Source organism: Mixophyes fleayi, chromosome 5, assembly GCF_038048845.1.
Source record: "Mixophyes fleayi isolate aMixFle1 chromosome 5, aMixFle1.hap1, whole genome shotgun sequence".
Classification (NCBI taxonomy): Eukaryota; Metazoa; Chordata; class Amphibia; order Anura; family Limnodynastidae; genus Mixophyes; species Mixophyes fleayi.
In genome coordinates, this window is record NC_134406.1 from 248,995,763 (window position 1) to 249,006,806 (window position 11,044).

At 36.8% G+C, this 11,044-nt stretch overlaps 1 protein-coding gene across 1 annotated transcript in view; it reads left to right on the plus strand.

Moving 5' to 3' along the window:
* The window catches only part of LAPTM4B (lysosomal protein transmembrane 4 beta), a 120,169-nt gene extending 113,572 nt beyond the window's left edge, over positions 1-6,597 (plus strand). Inside the window, exon 7 of the mRNA XM_075213845.1 lies at positions 681-6,597. Coding sequence (XP_075069946.1) covers positions 681-755 — 75 coding nt within the window. The 3' untranslated portion in view covers positions 756-6,597. The remainder of the gene's footprint in view (positions 1-680) is intronic.
* Positions 6,598-11,044: the final 4,447 nt, after the last annotated feature.

Genomic DNA, 11,044 nt, shown 5'->3' on the forward strand with positions numbered 1-11,044 from the left:
TATATAAAAATATTATTCTTATAAATGTACATATAAAATCATGTGTCAATTATTAATAATTTGTAGTTGTTTAAATGATATTCACAAAATTAAAATCCTTCTATACTTATAACTCCATAGTATTTGTTCCCATTGTAAGACATACATAAGATTATTTGAAGTCTTATATCCAAATCCCTAAGTCACAGAGCTGGAACTTTTGCGAATGAGATATTAGTTTGATCCTACCAATATCCTGGAACTTTATCCGAACCTCTCCAAAGTAGGCACAGCAATAAAGAGGCTGTTAGGAATATACTCTTCAAAATTGCACAATGTCCCCGATTCAAGTCCGCTAATCTCCTATCCTTCATTTGTCCATATAAGTACAATATGATATAACTTCTGGTAACACTTTCTGGGTTAAAAAAAATCCTGTATTAGACTAACTAACGCGTTTCTCCACTCAGTGAGATTACATTAGAGGTGTGTATCATGGTCTGATCTGTGATTCCCTTGTGGGCCAGTTCAAACACCATTGCCTCCCCCATGAGGTTTCAGCGGTCAGCAGCCGGAAGCTACAAATGACTACAGGAAAACTATTGCAAATACCTCCATTCCCACAGCATTTTGTCTAAAAATGTGGTTGACTTCTAGAATCCTTCATTTGTTATTGACAATGGTATCTTTTATCTCTGCAGGTCCTTCTACCTCACTATGAAGACAGTGGGAGCGGGTCGGCTAAAGAGCCACCTCCACCGTATGTGTCAGCCTGATGAAAAACACAACGCTCAGTATCAAAGTGAATCTTCAAGCAGCAGCTTTATACATGGCCGAGGCACTGGGGCAATAGTACATTTAACTCACAGGTTATACCCTACTGAACAGCAACACTACCAAATATCTTGTTAGTTAGCATTATATGGGGTAGCTGCACTAAGTTCCGCTCTCAAGTTACGACAAATTGATCTCGCAACCTATAGCGCTGCTGGGTCAAGTTGTCAAAATCATCAGGGGAGCCCAGTGCATCTCACCCAGTTCCCCCTTGGCTTTGTTTTGTGATACTTCTTGAAACGTGTGTATTTGCAAAAGTGTTTCGTGCAATCTACATACTGTACTTTGACCCACCGATTATACCCCAAAACAGCACTTACCTGGTCCCATTGCTTTTTAATAGAGGAATGATGCATTAAATTAATGTTGATATTGTAAATATAGTAGATAAACTCTGTGCTCTAAGTCCTCTCTGTATTTTTTGTCTATTCGCTTTAGCAAAGTCTTCTAATCAACAATATTTAGATAGTATATAGCCCTAGAACATTGTATTGTGTAACTAGGAAACTAGAAATAATCAGGGTGCACGAATTAACATAGGTCGTTGTATTGTAAACATTCATAAATTATACTCTTAATAATGTTGGTATTTTATCTCACATAATATACTATGTCTGTGAGTGTTACGTGGTCATTTAAATCAATGTTGCAAGCTAGAGTTGGAAATTGCATGTGCAACTTAAAAATCTAACCTTTTTGCATGTGCATTGATTAAGGAGACCCAGGGGTAAAAGTATGAAGCTCCGGGTTCTTCAACACCCGCGAGTTCGGCGTCTACAGCGCTTAAATTTAAAGCGGCGCTGCCTCGTAAAGGGAAGTTTCCCTTTACAAGGCAGCGCCGCTTTAAATTTAAGCGCTGAAGACGCCAAACTCGCGGGTGTTGAAGAACCCAGAGCTTCATACATTTACCCCCCAGACTTGAAATAACACAGGACAAAAAACATATATATACACTGATCTCTTTTATTTTAAATAGTATCATTATATCTTATTAAAATTAGGGCTTTTTATTGCTGGAAATACATGGTTCTAAAGCTATACAAACGTATGTTGAATTTGCTATAGTATATGTGGTTACTGTAGTCACTGTTCTTACCATCAGCAAATTTTTTTTGGTCTAGTCCAAATGATGTCTTTTATGGAATAAATGTCATCATCTAATGATATTTAATTTCATACAGGAATTTTTTTTCATAATAGTTACCCTTAACCACTCAGCTGTGGTTATACCAAAATATTGGCTATGTACCTAATTTAACCCCAGAAAGGACATAATATTATTACACTCTGTTATAAATATTCCAGTATTCATTTATTGTTATTTTTGTATTTATCCACCATACCATTTTACATTAGTAGTAAATTATTGTACGGTATTTAATATTTATTTACAAAAATATAAAGGAAAATAAATGTACTTAAATTATTAATTTGCTTAATAAATATAATAATAATAATAATAATAATAATAATAATAACATGTACATACACTTGTTTACACTAATGAAATGTACAGATTTACAGTGGTACTTTGATCATTAAGTAAGTAAAGTTATAGTATATTCTCTATCGATAAAAGAAACTAAATATAACATTGATTCAACAAGTATTCCTAAAGTTTGTAAAAATATATATATATATCAAGTTTGGATGTATTTTCAATGACTGGATTATGCAGCTATTACACATTACAGCTTAATTAGAAGTAGCAGGATGTAGCAGACAATCTGTTTTGCATAATAAGCCCCACCCTCTATTAACACATACCACCCCCAGATCACATACAGACTCCACCCCAATAGTCTATTCCCCTCCTTTCACACACCTACCCTTTCTTGCTCATTGTAGCTGCAGAACATGATACTAGGATTGCCCCTTATCATACCAAGTGTATGAAATAAAATTATACTTATCTATAGATCTAAAGAATATGTATAGACTTTGGATTGTTTTAGACTTGACTTTGATAGGTTAATAGCATTTGTACTAAATAAGCCTCCTTCCTCCAACCTGCCCCAACATTAAATTTAATAAGTTTAAAACAAAAATTTCAAATAGAAAAAGTTTTAAAAAAGCCTAAAAAAAACACATATTTGTACTTTGACCTTTATTGAATACCCCGTACTGTCTGATTGACTAACTTATCCTTTGTCAAATAAAGTTGTGCAAGTTTAACCTGACTTTCTTCACCCATAAGGTCCTTTTCAACATTTTGGAGGTACAGCTGTGAAGTTTCTGATGTAACTGAAAAAATGTATGTAGAATTGATTTAAATAAAACCAAAACTGTATAAAGTTAAATACTATAATGTAGCACACAGAAGAAAATGCAAGCTGGTTAAAAAAATCTGCAACTATCTACAATAAGAAAGTAAATACCTTAAAGTCTAAAAGGACAATAAGAGATATACAGACACAGGAGATAGGTATTTCCGTGCTTCCAGAGAGAAAGGAATTTAGTAAAACAGATTTAATTTAATAGAATAAGGAAGTAATGGGATTTTCTCAACAAATCTTTAGTAGATGAGCGTTCCAGAGACAGTAACTGGCCTGTGATATAACAGAGTGGAGTAGGGTAGTGTGCTGATGTGGATTGAAGACACATTTTAACCATACCATTGTAACATTTATATATTTAGAACAATTGTAGCATTTTTATATGAACATGGATGCAATGAAAACTTTTGTATCTTAGCAGCATTACCATACATGCCAAAGCATGTGTATTACTAAAGGTAAATACTATACCTGAAATAAGAGATATGTTTATACTTAATTAAATCTGGCCAGCACATTGTCTGTTGTAGCCTGTAGGGAAAACAGGCATTTCTTGGGTAGGTGGTGCCTCTCTATCTTTCATCACTCTGGGCGCTGTACAATTGACTTGCAGTTCTACCGAGTAACAAATAGGCCCATTACAAACTGCAGTTTGGTGAACTCATAGACAATGGCAATGCCGGTGAAGTCAAGGTGAGCCCAGTGAAATTGTATCGGGGCCACTTGAGACAGTCTCTTAGAGCTATGGGGGTGTTTAAAGCTAAATACTCAATTCCACTTTACTTTTCATCAAAGTGGCTGTGGAAGACTGAACAATGTAGTTTACCTTTATGTGTTATATACGGGCATTTCCAATTGGAGGATTTAGTTATCTTTAAATAAAACATCTGTCCTCCAATAACAGATGTTATCGTCACTAGTAACTATATAATAAATACTGCTAAATTCATGTATGTTAAGTATGGAAATATGGAACCCTTAAAGTGACTATTTTTTTCTATCCACTGAAATAGTGTCCTATTATTTTTTTAAGTCATTTTAGTCCATATATTTACATGATAATGTTCTAATGGCAATACATTTGCACCATGCGGTCACCTATTTCTTTTAAAATTAGGAACAAATCCCACTAATGAGTGCCCCTGAAAAACTATATTAGCCGACTTTTGAAACCTCCACTTGATCCCAAAGGGGAGGTCACATGACAAGTGGAGGAGGGGGAGAGCGTGGATGCCTACTCTTCCAGAAGTCCAGGAGGACTCCCTGAAATTTGGGAACCTCACGGAAATTCCGGGAGAGTAGGCAAGTATGGGAGAGACCATGTTGCACTGTAAGGGGTGCAAATGCAATTTAATATTTTTTTGCAAGCAGGGATAATACTGTCTGCTTTTGCGTTTAGCACGCAAATACCGGGCAGTTTTATTCATACACTGCGATTTATTGTTGAGCTAGGACATGCCCCCCCTTCCAGCTCTAAATTTGTCTTTGCACCCCCTGCAGCACAACATAGTTTGGCCATGATGCAAAATTGCACTGTTTAGTTGGACTTACTCCTAATTATAAATGAGGCCCTATCTGTTGCCTACAACAGTCGCACACTGGGCAACATTTTAAAAAAATTTAGAGGGACATTTTTATGCGAACAAGTACATTTAATTCGAGACAGTTGAGTGCTTGCAGTCAAGGTATCTATTTAATGGGCTGAACCAATGTTTAGAAAAATGTAGCCTACACTGAGAACTGTTAAATCTATAAGGCATGAGGGTTTAGGCTCCCGCTTTAGTGATGTCACTAGTTACTTGTGAATGGATAGGCTGAATATATTCGCTCAGCACACAAATTGGCTGCCTCCGCTCTTTCCAACTTTAAAGAGCAGCTGTCACCTACACACCCATCATCTGCATCGCCATAAATGTTCTAGAGACCCGTGACATTACTGAGGCACTAGATGACTAAGGGGGAGAGTTATCAAGGGGCTAAAATCCCTAATTCACCTTCAACAGGCCTTGGTTTAACCCTTATTGTCGGTTGGATTCACTGGCTTTAGCCGGAGGAGTATTTCCTGTGCAAAGCCTATTGGGAAGCCTTTTCAACAAGTATCTCGGAGGTACTTTTACAGTAGCAATATGTGTTCTATTAGATAACAAATTACAATCATTTAAAAAAATGCTTTATTTGAATAAATAATATCATGTCTAAAAGTCTTTAAATATGTTTTACGAAATAAAATTATTATTTTAAGCTGGTACATGCTTGCACACATCAGCAAAGATTTTTTCCTGGTGAATCGTTGAATTAACCCTTCACGCTCAGGGCCTGTATCCCCGGGGCAGATGTGTATGTTTCAGCTGCCCCGGTGATATATTTTTTGTTCAGCAATCATTTATGTTTATTGCTGTAATCAGGGCTCCATTGATAAATAGACCCCTAATATTCATAAAGGCTGACTTATATTCATGAGCCCTGACTAATATTCATGAGCCCTGACTAATATTCATAAGGCCTGACTAATATTCATGAACCCTGACTAATATTCTTTAGGCCTGACTAATATTCATGAACCCTGACTAATATTCATTAGACCTGACTATTATTCATGAGCCCTGACTAATATTCATAAGGCCTGAGTAATATTCATGAGTCCTGACTAATATTCATAAGGCCTGACTAATATTCATTAGACCTGACTAATATTCATTAGACCTGACTAATATTCATGAACCCTGACTAATATTCATAAGGCTTGACTAATATTCATGAACCCTGACTAATATTCATTAGACCTGACTAATAGTCATGAACCCTGACTAATATTCAGAAGACCTGACTAATATTCATGAACCCTGACTAATATTCATTAGACCTGACTAATAGTCATGAACCCTGACTAATATTCATAAGACCTGACTAATATTCATGAACTCTGACTAATATTCATTAGGCCTGATTAATATTCATGAGCCCTTACTAATATTCATTAGGCCATGGTTTTTAGGAAATCAATTGGCTGCATGATCATGCATTTCGGTTAAACCCACAAAATGCCTGCCTCAACTGTATGTAGGCTACAGGCATACCCCAAAAAATTGTGTGTATGTACCAAATTATGATATTTATATAATTATGTATACGCAAAAACATAATGACCTAAATATGTATTTATTGTTGTTATGTAAGTTATTTTAAATTCTATGCAAACTAGCACTTGTTGCCTCATGATAAATTTAAATGCTAGAGATATATGTACAGTACTTTCCTTTACAACATGTTGGTTATTATAATAAAATCAAAGGGAATAATAAGCAGACAACATACAGATAAGGGGATACATGAATTATTATCTTCCCTAAGAACTGAACTAACCTTACGGTACTAATAAATAGTCAGTGATCACCCGTCCATCCCGCATGTATCTAATACTGCTCTTGTCTATTGTGATTCAGATTTCATGTATTTCCCAACACATGTGGTAAAATCTATATTAATAAAGTAGATACTGGTTTTCTCATTCTGAAGCATAAATTATTGATTGTTGTTCCAGTTGTCACAAGTGTTTTTGCCTCTACTTTCTACAACCACACTCACACTCGCCTCTCTTCTCCACATTATTATTGAAGGGATTACTGACTTCAGACTTTATTATATTATTTTGTACATGTCCTCTCCCAGTTTATGCTAAATGCGTTGCTTTTACATTCTAGATTCCTCGCCTGAATTTCCCTACAGCTGTTATATAATCTGGGCAGAGTTGTCTCTTTTTCTTACCCTTTTGATATGACGCAGCTCAGCACTGTATTGAATAATACTGTGTGCACAGAGCAGTGTTGTGTCATGCTCAAGGGCAGCAAAAATAAACTCTGTCCATTTGCTATGAACCCAGATGGGATACCGTAACGATAAAGCAACTTCATTTGTAAAAACTTGTACTAGGTTATGTACAGCCCATTAAACTTGTATAATTGTTAACTTCATTAAGGACAAGCAAAGGATTTTTATATCGGAGGTGAGTTTCACCTCTGCCTTTTATATTCTCACTAACAATGCATTTCTTGTGTGCATCTATTCCTACGTGCTGTAAATAAGCCTCTATACCGCCACTTCTCCTACTGCCTTGTATCACTATATAATTCCATTCACTTACATTCCCATTACGTTTTTCATAACACTGCATATCTATATATATGTTTACCTTTAATCCACTGTGCTTGCTTATGTAAACGCTCACTTTTAGTATTCCAGACACTTTCTTTTAGCAACCCTTTTTGCTCCCAATTTATTCATCTTCGAACACAATGTGAACACAGCTTGCTTTTAAGAAAAATCGGAGGTGACATCCACGCACATACTCCCTTATGGAATTACAAGCGGATCTCAAGAAACGTTTCCATTTGAATATGGGTATAAGTACACTGTGGATATACGCGACTTGCCGTATGCAGACAGACTCAACACATTGCAGGATACACAGGCACATGTGCAATAGAAAGTCCCCTCAGAACGCATGCTCCCAAAAACTGTATAAAATTAATTTACAAACTATTTGTACTATAATCGTTAATAAGGATACATGTAAAAAAAATTGTTGTTGTTTTTTTCCTGAAATACATAAATCAGGATTTCCTTAATGCGTACTGTACATAAAATGCATTTTTATAGTTTCTCTTAGTTGCAACACATGTTCTGGATGAATGTAATTAGTTCTCTAAGTGCCTGATTCATTAAGGTTCTTAACTTGAGAAACTTCTTATGTCAGTCTCCTGGACAAAACCATGTTACAATGCAAGGGGTGCAAATTAGTTTTCTGTTTTGCACATAAGTTAAATACTGACTGTTTTTTCATGTAGCACACAAATATCAACTTTAAATTTCAGTGTACAAATAAGCTATCAAGTATTTGTGTGCTACATGAAAAAACAGTCAGTATTTAACTTATGTGCAAAACAGAAAACTAGTTTGCACCCCTTGCATTGCAACATGGTTTTGTCCAGGAGAGTGAAATAAGATTCGTCTTCATTTAAGATCCTTAATGATTCAGGCCCTAAGTGTTGCCCTAAAGAGGTTATGTGTAGTGTTGTCCTGCTCTGATTGTGGGGTAACCATTACCTACAGGTATAGTGTACAAATTTTGCAAATGATGGTGTAAGCGCACAAAATATGTGAGATATGTAAGTGGAATAGGGAATAAGGATATATGTGCCTTAGGAAGTGGATATCTTATCATTCAAATGAAAAATGATGTAGACAGCAGGTATTACAAAACAAGGGGCCTGATTCATTAGGACTCACATCCTGAGCGTAACTCACACTCAGTATTTTACACACGTATCCATGAGTTCCGGACCCCAGAGCTCATCAACGAACACATCTCAAGATACGTAGCTAGCTGAATCCGGGTGTAGGTCTGCTCTGCTCTACTACACAAGACACCGCAGGTTACGTCCAATACCTATGTCGATTATAAATTCTGAAAAGAACGCAAAGGAAAATAAAATAAAATATAGAATTAATGTCACATGGTAATCATAAAGGTATTAATGATAAAACAGTGGGGGGAAAAAGTGTTTGGTCTTTTTTTTGTTTTTCATGAAATACTTTTAATAGAATGTTGTTAATGTCTACTGAACATACAAAATACATTTTACAGTTGCTCATGACTGCAAGCTCATGTTACAGCATGCATACGAGACTGTCATCATTACTAATCGGGACTTAGACTAGGCCCAGAGCTGGTGCAAGAGATACGGCAGAAAAACTAGTTACATTCATGAGCGTAGATCTAGATAAGGCCGTGGCTGTACGCGCTCGAGTCCCCTTTTGTACATTGAGTACAGCACCACACCCCTTCCCCACCCACTTCACTCCCCAAAGTCAGAAGCTGTATTAAGTGCTCCTTGCACTCACTATTGCAAAAACATTGCTTGTGTCAGCATTCGTGTTTCTCTGTTTCACGGCCGTATCTGCTCCTGGCATTGTTCAGAGTGATTCTGTGTATGATATGCTCAAAATCAATAGATACGGGCCTAGATGAATCAGGCCCAATGTAATTTCACTAAGATAAAAGTACATATATTCGTACTGTTATTGCAACAAATGTAACCAATAGTTTTGAATTCACAAACATTACACATTGGGTATATTAGAGGGTATTACATCTAAATATTCAAGGAGCTCATCGCAATACACACAAGCCTTGAAAAAGTCACGTCATGTGACAAAACGCGTTGGGTATTTGACATCACTCCCGGGATTGCTACCTCCGGGACCAGCCGCGTGCATTCCAAGCTGGAACACACGCTCACTCGTTACACAGGGACATCGTTTTCCATAACGGTTCTTCATCGCCATAGACACAGCTCTACCCTTGACACACGGAACCGCTGACACCGACTGGAGGGACCAACCGCAAGTATCTGATGCAAACTTTTCCATAATAACATCATAATGACTTTTGCCTTCTTCCATATTGGATACATCGGTTTTGGATAGATATCTCCTTCCATTTGGACATTAGCGGACTCTCATCACAGGGTCTTATGATTTTCATGTTTTCATGATATGTGTCTAGTTTTACAAGTTATTTTATATTCAATTTTTATATTGTGTTTGTCATTAATAAATAGTGGTTTTTATTTCTTAGTCACCTTGCCAACACTCATCCATATCCTTGATTCAAGCGCAGAATATTTGGATGTAACACTGTATGGGGATTGGACTCCCCCTCTAGCTGCTGAGTCAATCCCAGCTGTGCACCATAGTACTATTCATATTAGAGGGTTTTGCATATCTGACAATCAGATTTTGGGTTCCGACCCACAGGTTTGGCACCTTTGAACAAATGGCCAGAACTTGCATGAAGATTCTCATTGAACATAAAAGGGCAGATCCTTCAACTAAAGTAGGGCTATGGACAACAACATGCCTGTTAAATCCTTATTTTATTTCAGTTTATTGCTGTATCCCACTAGCATGACTTTTCATTGTAATATTATAATGGATGGACTTTCCCTGGCATATATATAAGTGGTTAAACCTGCATCAGTCATTGACAAAAGAGAGCTTTGTTACATGATGAACTCACATATCCCAGCATCACACTGAACTCTCACTGCACTGTGACATGAGGAAAAAGACTTTCCTTCCATTAGGATATTTTCCATAGTACTGATGAAGAAGATGCACTTGGGACGAAGCTCAATGGGTCTATTCACACTTTCCTCTCTGTGTTTTAATTGTCTTCTACAAAGACAACTTTATTTGTTACAATGTAACACTCACATACTTGTAATTAGATTAGCAACTGCTTTAGGACACAGACCTTGCAAGTATGTAAAATGTTTTCAGTTCACCCCACAGGAAGCGGTGCACTAGCTGACCTGAGCAGAGTGATCGTTGATTGAGAGAATGTGCAAAGCAGATCATAAATGCAGCAAGGTGCATTAAGTATGGGGATCAGTAATGCACCATTAAAATGAATGATAATGAATGCAGCACGGTCCACTTAGCACAGGGATCAGTGACCAATTATGAATATAGGAATGTCTATTTGACATAGGGATGAATGACAGATCATAAGTGCAGCAAGATATATTTTCTGTCACGTTGATAAAGAAAGTAAACGTAATTACTTGCACTCTAGTAGTTGGCGCTGGTAGCAGGGTGTTGGCGTGGGTTGACAAGCCACTATTGGTTGGCTGTATCTTTTCCTGGAACAAGCAGAGTAGCTGGGTTTTGTCTGGAAAACACAATTCAGTCTTGAGCCGGGTCGGTACACAGGGAAACAGATATTAAGTTCTAAAGGTTAATCCAATAATATATAGTCCAGAGGGTATATTTACTAAACTGCGGGTTTGAAAAAGAGGAGATGTTGCCTATAGCAACCAATCAGATTCATTGCTGTAACAGAGTGACCAACTCCATATTAAAGTATATGTATTTGAATACAATGTCATCACAGT